The sequence below is a fragment of the Mesocricetus auratus genome, unplaced genomic scaffold (genome assembly GCF_017639785.1).
Source record: "Mesocricetus auratus isolate SY011 unplaced genomic scaffold, BCM_Maur_2.0 Super-Scaffold_100676, whole genome shotgun sequence".
Lineage (NCBI taxonomy): Eukaryota > Metazoa > Chordata > Mammalia > Rodentia > Cricetidae > Mesocricetus > Mesocricetus auratus.
Window position 1 is genome coordinate 169,068,837 of NW_024429266.1, and position 19,269 is coordinate 169,088,105.

Here is a 19,269-nt window from a genome sequence, read left to right on the forward strand (position 1 = left end):
TCCCACCTTTAAATGGCACCATCAATAGGATTGGCCATCGGTTTAGACAGTGCTCCTAATACAGTCACTTTTCAATGATTAGTTACTGCAGTTGGGGACCAAGCCTTTACCACATGAGCCTTTGTTTGGCACCTCACTGGTACTAGACCCAGGACAGATGTAGATGGAAGTAAGGCTGCGGTTACTGCCTGCCCATGCCTAACTTAGAAGGTGTTAAGGTGGGTTTCAGAAATCACCTTCTGTGACACTCTGATGGGAGGCAGCTGGCAGGCTGCTGGTGAGGCCTGGTCAGGTGGGAGCAGGCAAAGTCAGCCATTTCCCACAGGGTCAGGACACTCTACTGGGCCATCGGCCCACTGGTTCTCTTCCTCCGTGGTTGACGCTGGCGAATAACTCCATATTTTATCAGACTGCCACGTGCTTATGTGTTGACCTGGGCTTCTCTCCTCTCTAAAGTGTCTGGCTGTGTCCTGTCTTGACATCTTTACAGGGCTGATTGTGAAGCTTTCTGTTAATTACCTTCCGTTGTAGTCACAGAAAAGTCTGGGGCCCTTTGGAGCTTCTGTCTCTATCATGGAGACTAGCTGAAGTCTCGTGAGCAGTCACTTGACTGAGACTAGAAGTCAGAGTGACCTCTTGCCTGCTACACACCCTGGTCAGAGTCCTGTACATTTAATGCTCTGAGGACCTGGCCATTCATTATGCTTCCTGTCTGAAGCGTGCTTTGATTGATAAGATGTCTTGTCAGAAAGCGTGGAAATCTAGGGCATCAAGGGCTTCTTAATTCTCAGTGTCAGCTCTGCTGGGGAGCCTGTTGCTTTGTGCTCTAGAGATGGCCCAGGAGAGTGTTAGAGGCACCAGCCAAAGGCTTTTGCCTATGCTGTTTTTAGTGGTGATTCAGCTTGTACCACATGGATCCCTGTCATGGAGAATTAGACATGGCAGGACGGGATCTCTGAGTGCTCAGCTTCAACAGTCAGGGGTGTCAGTCCTGGGCCCTCGGAGCCATAGCGGAGCAGGTCACGTGCCTATGTTGTCATCTAATGAGCTCATGAGGAAGCTGCTACTGTCAGGGACATTATACCGGCCTGCCCCTGCCACCTGGCAGAATGCACTCAGGCAGTACCCAGGTCAGCCCAGGGTTCCATGACTACTAGTCTGCACGCAGGTGCAAAGGACCCTTTAAAAGACAGACCCCGGCCCGCATACGATCTCTTTTCCCTGTTTCCCACTGTTCCCCTGGGGCAGACAGGACTTTTCCTGTCTCACTCTTCCCTTGTGTTCTCTCTCTGCCTCTTTACCTCTTTTCTCTATCCTTCTGCCTTCCTCCCCTTTCTAATAAAACTTCTCACTTAAGCTCTGTCTGCAAGGCATGTTTATGTCGTTCCCCACCTGTGTCCTGTCGTCACCCCCACCCCACCCCCTCACCCAGCCATGGAATCAGCCAAGGTTCCCCACATACTTTATTCCTGACAAAGGCTCCTAGTCACTGATTCTGGGTGGGAAACCAGTCTGTGTGACAGGACAACCCTCGGAGAGTGTTACTGCAGAGTAAAGGACAGAAAGGGAACTGCTGACAGAGATGGAAAGTAAAGTCTGGGAGGATTCACCCCTCTGTACACTGCTTGTCTTTGAAAGACTCTTTGAAAAAGGCTTTAGTGGTGTGTGGTCATCAGAAAGGACCCTTGCCTGATAGGGGAAGATGATGTTTAAATCTTCCACTGCTCTCCTTCAGCCTACCGGTTAACATTCCAGAGCAGGAGACCAAGTGGAAAGTCTCAGGTGGTCATTCACATGGTAAAAGAATGTCCAGTACCTCAAGAACAGCACCTTTCAGACAGAGGTTGCGGGCCTAGAAAATGGGCCTCAACTCCCAAAGCTAGAATCTGGTTAGTGGATTATGATTTAGGGAGAATGAGAGTTGACTAGCCATGAATGAACATGGATAGGTAGGATGAGGGCTTGCCTGAGTACAAGCATAGGGCCCCTTTGCCTACATTCATGTCCCAAAGGCACACTTCTCTCTTTGGTTATGGCCAACCTACATAAAAACATGACAGTCAGGTATGTGGTAGCTCACACCTGTAATCCAAGCACTCAAGATGTAAAAACAAGGTTTCAGGAGTTTGAGGCCAGCCTAGGCTACATGAGACCTTTTCTCAAAACAAACAATCCCCAATCACCTTTTCTAGTTCAGTGGAGAAAGGCCCACAGCCAAGGTAGCAAGACCTTTCTTGTCTGTCAAGAGCAATTGCATTTCTTGCTATCCTTAGAAGGAACAGAAAAAAAAAAACCTATCTTGCAATTGAGAAATTCTCAACCATTCATCCACACATTAAATTTCACTCAAACATAACATGACATAGATCCTCATCTCCCTCCTTTTGGTCATCTCCTCTCTCATTTCATTAGCACTATTCCAACAAAGGCCATCCTCCCCAAGGATTGGGTTTGGGGGCAAGATCCTGGTATGAGTGCCAGCTCATAGGCATGTAATCCCCAGCAAGTCATTGGACCTCGCTGACCCATTAAGCATCTGGTGTATAAATTTGTTGATGCCACCTCACACATCCATCGGGGACTAGATAGATAAGACCAGAAGGGTGGCAGGAAGGTGTGGAGGGCAACAGCTGGCTTGCAGGACTAAGCACAGCAGCCAGCAAACAGAGGGCCCCAGGGTGACAGGAACCTGCCAGGAGCATTCTTGAAGTTCCATCGCCATGGGAGATGCATGGCTTCTGACTCATTGTCACTAAGCCATCTTGACTTTAATAACATCCTATGTGGAAAATCCCATGTGTCTTCCCCTTTCTCTAGTGTCAGTGGGGTTTCTGTTGATTCAGAGAACAGTCTTGGGATTTGGGCATTTAGTCCTGGGATTACTCTTGGTTCACTAGAAGACCTGATCCTTGGTTGCATTCCCTGAAGGTGGATGAAGCTGTGACTCCAAGGGCTGGATAAAATTATTTTCTTCTCTTCCCTGACCCCTATGATGCAGACACAGCTTAATATATAGAAATGATGTTGCCTTCGTCACCTGAGTCCCCAGGCAAGCTGTGACTACAGAATGACCTCACATAGCCGCTGGCAGCTTAGATGGAAAAAAAAATAAGTTAGGTTGCCTTTTCTCATAGGAACTCCAGTTCTGGTGACAGGTTAAGGAGTTGGATTAATCTGGATCTACATATACATTTCCACAGTAATATGTATGCTACTACCTGCCTTTTGTATCATTTTTACATCAGTGTCTTTGTTCTTTGAACTGAGGATTTGTGTTGTCTGTAGATGATAAGTTGAAATGCTAATTGGGCAGGAATGTACTCTGAACTATCTGCCCAGGAGGACTTAAATACTACATAAATGGGGGCATTACAAGTAAGAGACAAAATATATGATTCCCAGAAAGACTCGGTAGCCCATTTTTCTACTGTATTAAGAAGTAGAAGCCTGAATTCTTCTTGAATGTTAGAAGCACAAGAAACATTAAAAGTAAGAGTACTTTTTAAAAATAAATGGATTTGTTTTGTAACTAAACATAGATTTCATTTATGTATCTAGAAATTCTGCCCCATAGTCTTGGGGGTTTTGTTTGTTTGTTTGTTTGTTTTAGAAGTGTTTCTGAGTGAACTGAGTAGAAGTGGGGTGGCTGGATAGAGTGCCCTGGGCTGTTCTGAGTGCTCCTCTCCTCCATGATAGATAGTGTGGTCATCCAGGACCCAGGAGTGGCTGAGGAGAATGTTTCCCCAGGTCACTGATGCTGCTGGAAGGATGCCCTGTTATGGCAAAAGCGGGGCTGATTGGAAAACCATTGCCTGTCCTAGGTTATCATGAATCAACTTGTATGAGATGCACACTCTATGTGCAGCATCTCGTTCATCCTACCCCCAGCATGATGTAAAGCAGTTCACAGGTGAGAACCTAAAGCTCATAAAGGTAAATCAGCCTCTGCAGGGTCACACAACTGAACCAGAGATGCTGAGCCGCAATTCAGCCTCAGCCCACACATCCAGGTACACTGGTCGGTAGGATTGTGTGTGCACCTGCACACAACCCTCTGGGTCAGGAGGCTGCAGCCTTTGTCATGGCTGCCTCATCCTCCTAACGTATGAAATTAATCACTTTTAAAAGAGGCAGACAAGAGCCGGGCGGTGGTGGTGCACGCCTTTAATCCCAGCACTCGGGAGGCAGAGACAGGCGGATCGCTGTGAGTTCGAGGCTGGGCTGGACCGACAGCCTCCAAAACAATACAGAGAAACCCTGTCTCATAAAACAAAAAAAAACAAAAAAAAAAAAAAAGAGGCAGACAAAGCCCCATGGCAGGGAGATAGGGAGGAGAGCCCGAAAGAGGATCTCCTAGGTAATACTGGCTGGCTAGTGCATAAATCAGCAGGCCTAGAGCTTTGTGGTTAGATAGGGTTTAATTCTCAAAGCTGTGGACAGCCAGCATGGCTCCCAGGTGACCACCGCAAGTGCTAGAGAGTGTAGAGGTGACGAGAGGTGAGGCAGAGAGTGCACAGCTCTTGTAAAAATGCATCTGGAATATACGATAAACACCTCTACCCTCACTTACACTTGACACAGAGGAATATTCCTTGGTGGCCAAGTCTGGTGGGAGAGAAAGGAGTCTAAGGACAGGCAGCTAGAGGAACCATCAGAGCCACCAAGCCGACCAGCTTCCACACCCAGGTGACTCATGCCCAGGAGCTTCACTGAGTGACAATTAAGCAGGAGGATGTCTCATCTGCCATCCCTTAAGCCCCAAGCTGACTCTTTCTCACAGCTGTGGACTCTTCTTGGTAATCCCCTCTCAGGTAAAGGAGTGCTTCTGCCCAGCAGGGGAGGGGCCTGGTAGCTTTGCGTTGTTGGGAAATGCTTTTCTTAAAAGCCTAATGCAATTTGTATCCAGAAAGCAAGGTGAGAGGCTTTTTTCTTTCTTTCTTTCTTTTTCTTCCCTTGAAAAAGGTCCGCTCCATGAGTGTTCCAAGCGAATAAACTACTAGCCAAGTATGCAGTAGGAAAGGTCTCAGAGGACTGCAGTGAGATAAACTGGCAAGCAATAGGAGAGCTAGCCCAGCTTGTTTGTCTGTAGCTGTTGATAAGAGACACAGGAAGTAAACAGTCAGAAACAAGCTAGCAAGGTTAAAAGAGCAGAATGGGAAGTGAGTGCCCGCCTCTGCTGTGTGCCCGCCTCTGCTGTGTGCCCGCCTCTGCCGTGTGCCCGCCTCTGCTGTGTGCCCGCCTCTGCTGTGTGTGTGCCCGCCTCTGCCGTGTGCCCGCCTCTGCCGTGTGCCCGCCTCTGCTGTGTGTGTGCCCGCCTCTGCCGTGTGCCCGCCTCTGCCGTGTGCCCGCCTCTGCTGTGTGTGTGCCCGCCTCTGCCGTGTGCCCGCCTCTGCCGTGTGCCCGCCTCTGCCGTGTGCCCGCCTCTGCTGTGTGCCCGCCTCTGCTGTGTGCCCGCCTCTGCTGTGTGCCCGCCTCTGCTGTGTGTGTGCCCGCCTCTGCCGTGTGTGTGCCCGCCTCTGCCGTGTGTGTGCCCGCCTCTGCCGTGTGCCCGCCTCTGCCGTGTGTGTGCCCGCCTCTGCCGTGTGTGTGCCCGCCTCTGCCGTGTGTGTGCCCGCCTCTGCCGTGTGTGTGCCCGCCTCTGCCGTGTGCCCGCCTCTGCCGTGTGTGTGCCCGCCTCTGCCGTGTGCCCGCCTCTGCCGTGTGCCCGCCTCTGCCGTGTGCCCGCCTCTGCCGTGTGCCCGCCTCTGCCGTGTGTGTGCCCGCCTCTGCTGTGTGCCCGCCTCTGCTGTGTGCCCGCCTCTGCTGTGTGCCCGCCTCTGCTGTGTGTGTGCCCGCCTCTGCCATGTGTGTGCCCGCCTCTGCCGTGTGTGTGCCCGCCTCTGCCGTGTGCCCGCCTCTGCCGTGTGTGTGCCCGCCTCTGCCGTGTGTGTGCCCGCCTCTGCCGTGTGCCCGCCTCTGCCATGTGTGTGCCCGCCTCTGCCGTGTGTGTGCCCGCCTCTGCCGTGTGCCCGCCTCTGCCGTGTGTGTGCCCGCCTCTGCCGTGTGTGTGCCCGCCTCTGCCGTGTGTGTGCCCGCCTCTGCCGTGTGCCCGCCTCTGCCGTGTGTGTGCCCGCCTCTGCCGTGTGTGTGCCCGCCTCTGCCGTGTGCCCGCCTCTGCCGTGTGCCCGCCTCTGCTGTGTGTGTGCCCGCCTCTGCCGTGTGTGTGCCCGCCTCTGCCGTGTGCCCGCCTCTGCCGTGTGCCCGCCTCTGCTGTGTGTGTGCCCGCCTCTGCCGTGTGCCCGCCTCTGCCGTGTGCCCGCCTCTGCCGTGTGCCCGCCTCTGCTGTGTGCCCGCCTCTGCCGTGTGTGTGCCTGCCTCTGCCGTGTGCCCGCCTCTGCCGTGTGCCACTCCCTTCTGTAAAGCAGAACTGGCCCAAGTCTTGTACTTCGCTTGACCTGAGAGAGTGTGTTGCTCTGGGATCTGCAGCCCAGCACTCTTCAGTGCAGGGACAGTAGCTTTCCAACAAGGGTAGTCCAAGGACTGGCATGGAGACTCTGTGGGTCATAGCTAGATAAGATCAAGGCTCTCTGGATGTCTGGAGAAAGGGCTGCCCTTCATACGGAAATGCATAGAAAATGTCCAGGAAACTCTGTTATGGAAATTAGAATTCGAGTGACTTAATATTGGAGCCCCTGCTAGCCGTGTAGGGCACATAACTGAGGGAGCAGAGCCTGGCAGAGCTTGCAGCCAGCTCCACCCTGACCTGTCTCGCCTGAGTTTTCACCGACTCTGCTTTGGCCTGGCATTGGGAATGTGACATTGACACCCCATTGCTCCATTAAGGCATACAATAAGGGGTTTGGACTTTGATTATGGAAATCAAGGGAGGATGCTTGGAGGGAGGGAGTGTCTTGATAAGTTCCTGGGGCAGCAATATCAATATTTCAGGATCCCCCGGTGCCATAGCACTGCGCCTAACCTGGGAGGCCATACGCATTGGTCGAAAGCCCTGAGATGCCATAAGCGAGGAGACAGCTTGTGCTGCCCTCTAAATATGATTCCCAGAACGCCTCCTGGAGTTAGCCGACACCATGGCCAAGTTCAAGAATCTCAGGGTGAAAGAGAAGTGGAGAGGGATTTGGCAGGAACTTCTCCGTGGCTGGAAACTGTGTGTCAGCACCATTCAGCGCGCCTCCCAGCCAGCCAGCTAGGCTCTCACCCCACCCTCTGCGCCTGAGCTTGGGTTCCTGTCGGTGGCAGCTGCACAAAGCGCTTGCTGAGCTTAACTTTCCCCACCTAACTTCATAACATGTTCTGTCCTCTGGTGTAGAGGAGGTGGGGCCACGGCCTCCTTCCTGTGCATCTCATGGACACCTTTCTGTGTGCTGGGAAGCGGGCAGCATCCGGCCTGCGGCTCCAGCATGCACTGGATTTCCCATCGTCTGTACGCTAAATGGTTACTGACAGAAAGGGGAGCCATCATCTGCCCGAACGGATCTGAAATACTGAAGGAGAGCACGGGGGGGGGGGGAGGACCACGTGACTGAGACTCTGGTCTTCTAGGCTGCAGGGTGTGATACCTCCACTACACACTCCATGGGGCTGCCACACATCCTAGCAACATCTGTATCTCCTTTCACTAAACTCTTGCATTCGTTCCTGGTGGTTCTGAGTACGGACTTTGTCTGCTAGAACCAGGCAGTAGTGTCATATTGCTACCATGGGTGTATAGCCATTTAAAAGAAAAAGTCTATAAAGAGGTATAAAACCTCAGCCTGAAAACTACCCTGAAATGAACCATCTTTAGCCAGTGCATATACTAAAATTTCTTTAAGACCTGCCTTATTATGGTGAAGCTTCCTTGAATGCCTGCAGAGAACAGAAGGTAGGAGGGCTTGAGTATACAGAGGTCATATAGGTGGAAAGGGCCCTGAGTCGTCACAGACTTTTCTTTTAGTGTCTGTTCCGTAAGGAAGAAAAACTTGGTGGTGCTGGGGTAGGGTGTTAGCTGTGAAACTCTATGACATGACTTTGAAGGTGGTGTCAGGGATGACCTATATGATCAAGCTTGTGACTAGCTAGAGAATGGGACTAGGCATCTAATAGGTGAGCTCTGCCATGCATTCTTCAGAGGTGGCACCATCCTTGCAAACCACTTTGGGGTCAGTGGATGCAGACCAGCTCGTCAGTTCCCTGAGAACCCTGTGAGCAGTAATAATGCTACTATGTGCCTAGCCTTCCCCTCAGAGTAGCTTCAGAGCAGTCATTGAACAAAGCTCAAGTCTTCCGTTCTGTAAACCCAGTTGAAAGCACTCAGAAAGAACACCATAGTACATGAAACAACTATTAGCTGGTGTGTGTGTGTGTGTGTGTGTGTGTGTGTGTGTGTGTGTGTGTGTGTGTGTAGACAAGGTCTCACTATGTAGACCAGGCTCTCCTTGAACTCACAGAGACCTGCCTGCGTCTGCTTTCCACCTGCCAAGATTAAAGGCACTTGCACCACACTCAACTACGTGTCTTTGTGTCTGTTCAAAGGTGAATAGACATGTTTTCTCCTGAAACACAGCGAAAGACTTGAGGAAGTCAGCTATCACCGTAGACATAAAACAAACAAGAAAACACTGGATTCAGTTAACCATGTCAAAGTTGAAAACTTGTAGACTATTGAAAGGATCAGAAAGCCAGTGAAAATTGCCAAGATCTCTTATATACTACTGTGGGAATGTCCTGGCCAGTTCTCAGCTAGAGGAAAATTCAAGGGAAGCTGCCTGAGTAGCATGTCAGAGGCCAGCTTGGATGCTGTACTCAGGAAAAGGGTAATTTTTGCCAGATCGTTTCTTCTTAAGTCTCAAAAGGTCCAGCTCTGGCCTGTCCCACCTCCTCTCTGACCTCCGGTTTGCTCAACGTGGCAGTGCCAGGACCCAGGAGTGTCACTCCCCGTGGTGGACTCTGCCTTCTCACAGTCCCCATGGGTGCCCAGGGAACACTTCACCTGTGGCCCCAGATTGACTTGAAAGGGTGATTGTGCAGCTGGCTGTTGGTAGGAATTTCATCAGAAATGGGTGCGGTTCTCTCTGCTGGCACGAGCTGGTCTTTGTTGTGCTGTATCATCCAAGAACAACTCTTAGCTGAGTCTAGGAAGGGTAATAGGTCACCACAACCCAGCTGAAGATTATATAATATGCCTGTTTTGGTAAGGTCATTCTGATCTCATGAGCAGCCAGCCTGACACTTCGACTTGGAAGCAGCTCGGGCAGTCCTCCCGATAAAAGGGAAAACGGGGTCTCTGAAACCTTATCCCAAAGAAAGAAAGTAATTTAGGTAGGCATTAAGTTGGTATCTAGGTTACAGCATTGCCTCTAAGTGAGCTTCCTGACCTTAGGCCAATAACATTACTGATTTATAATGTTTTTGCACAATCCATCCAGTTTGGGGCACACATTCACAGACATTTAATCCTTACAATCGCCAAGTACAATAGCTGGTGATCGAGAGAGACAACCATGAGCTACACGAGCTAACTCACTCTGTCCTGTATGCACAGAGAAAGTCGCCTCTAACTGCCTAGCCATTGCTCTACCTAAAGTCACAGATCTGTGGTAAAGTGTATAGAAACTATGAAAGAGCAATGTCACTGTGGTTTGGGTTGGTAGCTTATTTGGGGTGGCAACGAAATTCCAGGTAGAAGCTCAATTTTGTTTTTCAGTTAACAACTTTATTTTTTTTTTGAGCAATTTTAGGTTTACAGAGAAATGGAGCAGGAAGTACATTTTCCCATGTATCGCTTCACACCTCCTCCCTCTCTCCTTCCTTTCTTCCTAACTTCTCTCCAGTTAGCCCAGTTTAAAATGTGTATTTTTATTAAAGGTAGTGGTGGCGCACACCTTTAATCCCAGCACTCAGGAGGCAGAGGCAGGCAGATCTCTGTGAGTTAAGTCCAGCCTGGTCTACAGAGTGAGTTGCAGGACAGGCTCTAAAGCTACAGAGAAACCCTGTCTCGAAAAAACAAACAAACAAACAAAAATGTGTTTTACTGAGGCACATATGTTTCAGCTGACACACAAATACTGTGGCATTGTTATGAAAGTCATAGTTTGCATTGGGATCACTCTTGGTGTTCCACATCCAGTGTGTTTAGACAAATGTGTGGTTTGTAATTACAAGATCAAACAAAATAGCTTCGGTGCCCTAAAAACCTCCATGCCTCACCTGCCTTTTCCTTCTGACCTTGTAGCATCCACTGATTTTACAACACTAAGTTGGAGTATACTTTTTAGGGGTTTTTAATGTATAAGTTTCAAAGTCACCGAGCATAAAGAGAAAATGTACCGTAAAGAATAATCGCTTTCTTCTTCAGTGTAAATGATCCAGCCTTGCTCACCAACAGGGCAATTGATTCCATGTCTGCTCAGCACCCTACATGTCTGCTTTGGCAAAATTCTTACCTCAGTCTCCCTCCTCCCCTGTGCATTCTGAGGGGTGAAGACTGAACTCAAGCCTGTTTCCTAGCCTCCCTGTACCCTCTTCCAGTCATGTATGGTAAAATACATACAGATGCAGCTACCATCTGGGTTGAAGAGAAAGTCATTGCACCTAGAATCTTCCAGAGGGGTTACTTGAGAGTAAAGCAACAGTTCCATTTTCTAGAACTTGTCCTCTCTTCCGTGACCCATGTGTTTACCCTTCACCGTCACCGCCCCCGCCCCCCCCCCCACACACACCGTGCTCTAATCTTTCTATAAAAGAACAAAGGATTTGGTAAGTAACCTCCCCTTGTTTAGGCAGTAAACAGAATTTTCTACCTGAGCAGTTTCCCTCTGAGGAGGTGATGGATCCTCCAAAGTCTTTCTCAGAACAGTCTTCCCTTGAACCTGGGGAGAAAACACCTGCTTCTCAGAACAGTTAGCATTTGCAACACACAGTCCATCCTCCTGCACGCCTCTGTTCTTCCTCTCCCTGGCTCTGCTCCCCGCCCCCACACACACATTCTCCCTCTTTCCAGTCAGGGACATGCTGAAGTGGCTGGTCAGTGCCACCCCCGTGTCTAAAACTTCAGTGTTTGCCTTTGCAGGGACTTTTCCAACTTTACCTAGAAAAGAACTAACCAGAGCTTCAGCACTTGTGGTCAGCCTGCTTCCGGCTGCGGCTTCAGTTAGTCTGTGTTCTCTGACAGAGGAAGTACTTGCAATGATGGGAACTGCCTGACTGGATTGTGGGAGGACCAGGGCAGACGGTGCCTCATAGCATTGGCATGCGAGATGCCAGCAGCAAGCCGAGTGAGGAGAGCAAAGAGGGATATATCAGACCCAGAGTGGCAGATGCTGTGTGACACCCGCACCCCAACTGCATACATTCCCCACAATGAGAATTCATTTATAAACAGAATGTCATGGTCACAAGATGACTTTCCCAGAAATGCAAGAAAAACCAAGACAATGGCATGCTTTAGATCCTGACTAGACCTCAGGACGAGAATCTGCAAACATTAATGTACAGGAATTCACACTCTGGCTGGAGAGTTGTGGGTGACAGCAGTTGTGGACGACAAGCTAGTAATGACATAAAAAGTCGCAGGATCCGAATTCACCGCCACCGCCAACACTCCCCTAACACACACACACACACAGCACCTCCACTGTGATTGGAATATTCTTTTCAGATTGATTCCCCATGTAGATCAGAATCCTCTTGCTGAGAAACCTTACACCAGCAGGAGCTGGTCCCACTGAGCCACGTGCAAAACCACCTGGAAATTGAGAGTTTGACTAAAATTGCTAATTAATTTTAATTACTTCATAATTGGAGATTTGACCTGACAGCCAGTGATTAATTAAAATACTGGCGATACCAAAGACCTCACATTCAAAGAACCCGTTCATTTCAGTGCAGAACAGGATAGGGTCTGCCCACCACAGAACTCAGATCTGTTCCATTGAGCTTGTCTTGTATGGGTTTTAGTGGGGTTCCTCCTACCCAAGTTTCATACTACAAATAAAAGGAGGCAGTGAAGGAGAATTTACAGTGAAGGGTCTAACCCAGAAAACCCTTTTGCCTACCTTTGCATGGAAGATCACCTAAGAAATGGAGAGTGAAGGTTATCCCAGGGTTAGAACACATGACCCATAGTCACCCACAGCAAACACATGGCCTTTCATTGTAGTGATGGATGCTACCTAAGTTTGAAAGAGTGTTCCACATCACTCTTTCAGTTTACTGTGGTTTAAAGATGCATTATCTCTGTGGGTGGGTGGCTTTATGGACACCTTGAGTAGGGCCTTCATATCCCAGGGTCACGGTTGTTCGATGTATGGAGCAGGAAAAAGAAAAAAGTAAAAGTTGAGTCAAGGACTCTTAGGTGGAAGAAGAGTGCATTTTGCATGTGTTCAATGACCTTCCTGCAGTCACTGCTGGAGCAGGGAGGAGGGTGGAAATTACATGTGCTACAGAAAGTGCAAATTTGCCATAGCACAATCTCATTTGTAATCTGTCACTGTTCAGGCATGTGTTACTGCTCCCTAAATTCGAAGCTGTGTGCACACCCATGCATGGATCTTCTGAAGTCTTTTGAACACCCCGTTTACATGGACTCTTTGGAAATCTGTCTTGTCATCTTATAGAAGGTTTGCTAAGCAGTTGAGCACATGGGGGATTTGAGAGTGTGACCGTAGATGAGCTCACTACCAGTTTGGCCTTGGAGCATCTCTTTGCACAGCAATAATAAGTTAATCACAGATGAGCCTGTGACAACTCACCGTGCATGCTCCACATCTGGTAGGGTGGAGTCTCTTCCCTCACATCTTTCCTTTCTTTTCCTCCATTTCCTGCTTCACACAGCTCCTGTCTCTCTTCCTATTCCAGACTCTTCATCATGACACTATACACCTACAGTACAAGCTACCTTCCTGTCTGCTCTCACATTCCTTCTCCAGCCACACTGGAGAAGGAATTACACCTTTGCCCACCCTCCCCACCCTACCCTACCCCTGTTCTATTGAGGATATCCTCATGCATGCTCCCTTAAGAGCTCAACACTGGCCTCCTTTAAGCCTTCTGTACAGAAGATACTTGCCCACTGGTCACTAGGGTTCTGTAAGCAGACTTTTCTGTCCTGCAAGTCATTCCCCCCCAAAAAAAACCACACAGAGACATATTAATTACAAATGTTTGGCTGATAGCTTAGGCTTGTCTGCAGCCAGTTCTTACAATTTAAATTAACCCCTTTTATTAATCTGTGTACTGCCCCAAGGCTCCTCATCTGTGAACTCCCCATGTTGTTTATTCCGTGTCTGGCTTGTGACTGTCAGATTTCACCCTTCTTCTTCCCGGCATTCTCCTAGTCTGGCTCTCCCACCCAATCTTCCTTTATAAGCCAATTAGCTCTTTATTAACCAATGAGAGTAATACACATTTACAGTTTACAAAGATGGTTCTATAGCAGGTTCTGTCCTCAGTGTTTCTCTCTGTAGCTTATTTGACTCAGCACAGCCTGCTCTTTCTTGCCTAGACATCCACTGTCCTCATTTCCATTGCAGAAATCTGGCAATGGAAGCCCTGCTTTTAAAGAGGCCCCAGGACCTAGACACACTGTCCACACCTGTGCGGCCACTGCACCATCCTCAGTGCCAAGTTTATGAAATAAGGGCTCCTTTACTTTATGTTGAATGTTAGGCTTTTAAAATATTTTCAATTCGTATACATACTTGAGATCAAATAACTATAAGACACCCACCGTATACTTAGTTGCAGTGATATGCAATTGTAAATACAAGTTACTTCTTAAGATCTGATTTGGAAAATGGGCATTAGTCCTGTCTCCCACACCCAAGTCAGAACTTGAGTTGCTCACACCTGTGATGGTGAGATGTGTACTTCGCTACATCCCAGCTGATGCTGTATCTGTACCTTCTTCAGAGCTTGACAGTGACAGCTGGATTTAGGATCTTTGCTCTCCTCCTCTGGAATCATTCTACAAAAATTTATAGCAGCAAGGCTGGTTATCTCAGGCCTCTGATGGCTAAGTGGACTTTTGTGGGATCCCTTTGTCAGTTAAGCCCCAACATCCCTCTGTCCCTTCACAGAGGTTAGTTTACACTGATGACAGAAAGTCCACTGCCCATCAGCCCCGTGCCGCTGACTTCTAAAACCTGAGGTTCCTTACCCTTGAATATGAGCTGCTTCCTTGGTGGGCACATGGAGTGGTATGTCTGATTTAATAGACACAGATTGTAGAATCCCATGAATGGCAGGTTACTGAAGCTGTCCTGTAGGAAACTGGCAGAGAAACACTTGGTTTTTAAGCTAGTGGCTTTGAAATGGTGTGTTTTATGGATTTAATCTTTTACCTGTCACTCTGTCGATAAATTGATTAAAATGAATCTAAGGTAGCATGAATGTTTATCATGGGGTATAGCAGGGTAGACACTGCCATTTTTCTCTTTCAGCAGAAAAGCAAAAGCATAAGCACTTCATGTTTACTATTTAAGCTTGTGGGAGTAAAGTCCATGAAGGAGCACTCCACCCTCCTACAAGCGTTGACTGTCTCCTGTGGTCTAGTCACTCCATAGAGGCACTCCCAGCCCTCACCTTACAGAGTAGTGATCTCCTGGGAATGAGTTCCTCGATTCCCCTGGTGTCTTAAGCTGTTACTGAGCTGGGGATATAGCTCAATTGGTAGAATACTTGCCCAGAGCGACATAAGTGGACATGGTGGTACATACCTATTATTCAAACAGTCAGGAGGTAGAAGCAGGAGGATCATGAGTTCAGGGTCGCCTTAGCTACATTGTGAATTTGAGGCTTCCCCTGCCCCAAAAATATAGATGTGCTAGCATGTGGCTTGCCTTCTTCATTTATTTTGCACCTGGTCCTTGCATGGCTTCTCCTGCAAGATCACCTTAGCTGAAGCAATTTAATGGTCACAGTTACTGTGTCAACTGATGTGAGGCTTGGGTCTCACAGAGAATTGATTTTTATTTGAAGCAGACTAACAGCCTCTGTTATGTACAATAGAAGTTGGCCAACACAAGTCCAAAGTCCAAACCCAGTGAGCCACCAGCATTTGTAAATAATGTTTTATGGGCATATATCTGCATCTTTTCTTTTGCATAATGCCTATGGCCGTCTGGGAAGTGGGCAAGGGTAGTTATAGCAGAGACCATATGGTTCACAAAGACAAAAATAATTAGTATCAGAAAAGACAGACTCTCAGAAAGATGCTGAGAGCCTATAGTAGATCAAAGCAACAATAGTACACTGTTCTTGCTTGCAGGGGTGTTTTGAAAAGTGTATGCAGTATACACTGATAAGATCAAAGCGGTCCAGGTGAGAATGACACTGGCTAGATCTGAAATGAGTCAGTCACCCTGGATCTTACTATTCATTCCTGCCCCTCTGTTCAGAACCTGAGTGTGAGGCATGCTATTCAGGAGAAAGGCATCATGGGCAGAAGGAAGTGAGGTGAGAGAAGGAAAAGTCCCACTTTGCTAACCAGAGGTGAGAATGACTGTTCACATGTACAAGCTGTAACATCAAAAGGATAGAGTTGGGTGGGGCATGTGGCCAAATGGCCTTGCCTTGTACAGTGGGCAGCATCTATCACCCACTGCAAGCTGGAAGAGACACAGGGAATCTTCCATAAGCTCACAAAGTGGAAATGAACTGTGGAGGCTGTTCCTCATCTTCCATCCATTAACAATCCCTTTTCCCAAGCAAATCACACATCTGTCCATAAAAATGCCAGAACAAGTGGGAACGTAACATTGGTTTCACTTTTAGAGTGCTTGCAGACAGTTTCGTTTTTTCCAGTGTAATTCTCTTTGAACACAGCATGGTATGAAGTACCTAGAGCAGTCAAAGACTCCGAGACAGACAGAAACCTGGGTGGCTTCAAGGGGTGTATAAGCTGGGTGGGATTTCAGTTGGGCAAAATGAAACATTCTGGTATAGGCTATGCAGAAATGTGAATTGTTCAGTGCCCATGAATGTGTGTAACCTAAAGATTACTGAAGTTTGTTGTGTGTTTTGCCCTACTCTGAAACAAAGCTTGCTAGCCATATAATTTTGCCTGAACAAGAACTATAGTGGCAAAAAGATGGGAGCCATAGTAACAAAGATGGAAGCCATAGTGGTGGTGTCAATGTTTGCAGTCAGGACCTTAAATTAGAAGCCTACTTTCCACTTACATTTAATTTTGCAGCAATTTCCTCTTGCAAGAATTAAGAGTTCCATTGTGTTACTTACAACTTTTGTAGGCTAGGGAATTGGCTCAGTCAGTAAAGTGCTTGCTGCATAAACATGAGGACCCGTGCTTTGATCCTCAGAACCCACATAAAAATCAGATGAGGAGGCGCATACCTGCAATCCTAGAGAGGTGGAGATACCTAGGGCTTGCTGGCCACAGTGTCTAGCCAAGTTGTTGAGATCACATGCAGTGAGACACCTTTTCTCAAAATAATCTCAGCATTTGTGAGTCAGAAGAAGCCACATCTCTGTGAGTTCAAGGCCAGCCTGGTCTACGTAGTGACTTTGAGGCCTATTAGCACCACGGGAGACCTGTCTCAAGAAAAAAAAAAAAAGATGGGGAGGGGAGCAAATGAGGAAGACCCCCGGCATCAACCCCTGGCCTCCATACTCAGATCATTATTAGTTCTACCCCAGGCAGAGCTAGCAGCATGAGAGAAGGTCCATGGGAAAGATGGCATGAAAGGATGGCTCTTCTTATTTCTACCTTGAAGTAACTCCTGCTTTTTTCCCATGTGCATCCTAGGAAAGAAACCTTGATTGGTTCCCCAGGATGCGAGCCATGTCCCTGGTCAGCAGCGATTCGGAAGGGGAACAGAACGAGCTGAGGAACCTACAGGAGAAGCTGGAGTCCACCATGAAGCTGGTCACCAACCTTTCTGGCCAGCTGTCAGAACTAAAGGACCAGGTAAGGGAGGGAAACCCCACAGCTGGCCCCACAGCCTGCACACATCCCACTCACTGTCACATACCTCAGATCTGATGGAGAGATGGGCAGTGTTCCTGCTACAGTGTTGAAGCATCTCCCCTCCATAGAGGGGACTGGGTGTCAGACGACAAACTCACACCCTCATAGTCTCTGCCTTTGCTGTCCTTGCCCTCTGTGCAGCTGGGTCACTGCATCTGCACTGCTAAGGGTGTAATTTTAATACAGAAACGACTTGGGCAAAGCATTGGCCAACAACGACAACATGCTTCATACAGCTGAAGCCTTTGGGACTTGACTCATATATGGGAGCGTATGCACCTACTTCTGCTTTAGCTTCTTAGCCCTATGATTTCTCAAGTGTTCACCCAGGGTTTTAAAACTCTACATCCCAAGAGAAGCTACCAGTCTTAGGAAGCCTTTCTAGTCCTCTCAGAAACACAGCTCCCATCCTGCCCCTTGGAACACAGAAGCTGACAAGAGATGACAGATTTACACCAAATCTGGCATATTATCCTACACACACACCTTGCACACCTTGGATGCCTTAAGAACACATCAGTCACAGGGGATGTAGTGATAGGTACCGCTCTGGGTCAAGAACTTGAGCCAGGGACACTGAGCAGTCTCACTGGGACAACCGCACACCAACAGACACAGCTCAGCATCTTCTGTTTCTGAAGGCATTTTAAACCGCACCGTAGACCAGACGGTATGTCCTGCACAGTGGTAGGTACCCAACAGGCCCTGCCCTAGGTCAGTGGCAAGGTGTATCCACGGGTGACCTATTACTTGTGTGTACTTCGTAACTACAGAAGAGCTGGCCTACGATAAACACTTCTTGGAGACAGTTTAAAGAGCATTTTTAATAATTCAGCTTTCAATTATATTTCCTTTCCAGCTGAATTTTGCCCATCTGTGCCCTAAGATACCATTTGGCCTCAAGTTCTTTTCCTTCAAATGCACTAAGATGCAGATAATAAAAGACCAATGAGAAAAGGTGACCTCGCTGATAGGAGCTGCCTACAACCCAGAGCTTGGCAGCTTCCTAAAGTGAATAATAACCTAAATAAGTAAAGCAATGAAGATTTAACTAGAACACTTTGCCCTGCTGTGAGGCTTCTAGCGGGTGTCTTATAGGACCCAGCTGACTCGTGAATACATCAATAGTTGTGTCTGCCTCTATCCCTTCAGCCCCAGAGAGCCTGGGGGAACCTAGCAAGCTTTTTTTGCCTCCCACTTGGGATAGCTGTGGCATCAAGAGGCCCAGTCAAATCAGATGTTTTAAATTAGGTGCAAAACAACAAATCTTAGACTCTGATCCAAGACACTTAAACACAGGAGCTTCCCGTGGCGCCTGTGACATTTTTCAGTGTTCTCCGGCACTTCATGTACAGGGTATCCGAACTGCCTCTTTTGGGGCCACCTAGCTCTGCAGTGCAACCCCCCTCCTCTCATTTCCTCATGACTCGTTCTCATTTTCTTCCCCAGAGGCTCTGTAGGGGCATGCTCTGTTAATGTGAACAATAACAATTGGGTGTCTCCAGTTTGCCGAGGAGTTGCTTAAAACTATCATGTTTTTGAGCATTCTATGGTGGTAAAATCAAGTCAGCCCTTCGCTTTGGGCTCTGTTGAAAATCCTTGTCCATGTAGTGCTGAGTCAGTCATTCTCCAGTGTCACTGAGGGTGACTCAGAAGCTGCCTCAAGCCACACTTCACAAACCAGTGAACCATGTCCAAGGCGTGAGGGGCTGAGGAAACACAGCAAGAATGTCAGGTGTAGGGAGACACTCATTGGGTCATCTTACCGGTTCCTGGTTTCCCTGATGAGGACAACAAGGAGTATAGAAGGCTCTTGGGAACTCTATCCCATGGTACATCACAGCATGAGGGTGTGAAGCCCTAATCCTCTGTTGTTGGCCTGCTTTCATGTGTTGAGTAGCTTTGTTTTGAGTTTGTTTGCTCTGTTTGGTATTCAGTTTGTCCTTTGTGATTAACTTTTTAAATCCCCCCCTTTTTTTTTGAAAAACCTTATTTCATGGTTCTGAGGACACATTCCCTATCATATGCACAGCCAAGCATAGCAGACACTCAGCTTTTGTAAACTTGGGTTGGGGTAGAGCTATTCCTATTGAACTAACATTTGACTAACGTAGATTACGATTCATGAACTCACCTTAGACCCTGTGTGGTTTCAACTGTTCAATTCCCTGCCCTTCTTTCATCACTTTTTAGTTTTCAAGTTGGCAGTTGGAACCACTCTTTAGAAAGCCCTTCCCCTGTGAGTGATTCTGAAATTGAACCATTTCTTTTTTTCTTGGAAAGTGTTATAGGCTACAAAGAAG

General features: G+C 48.1%; 1 protein-coding gene across 9 annotated transcripts in view; it reads left to right on the forward strand.

Annotated features, from left to right (window-relative positions):
* The window catches only part of Itpr1 (inositol 1,4,5-trisphosphate receptor type 1), a 343,520-nt gene that overhangs the window by 318,276 nt on the left and 5,975 nt on the right, over positions 1 to 19,269 (forward strand). For all 9 annotated transcript variants that reach the window (XM_021224857.2, XM_013110375.3, XM_005066174.4 and 6 more), the window contains one exon: positions 16,745 to 16,906. In XM_021224857.2, the coding sequence (XP_021080516.1) occupies positions 16,745 to 16,906 (162 nt within the window). The remainder of the gene's footprint in view (positions 1 to 16,744; positions 16,907 to 19,269) is intronic.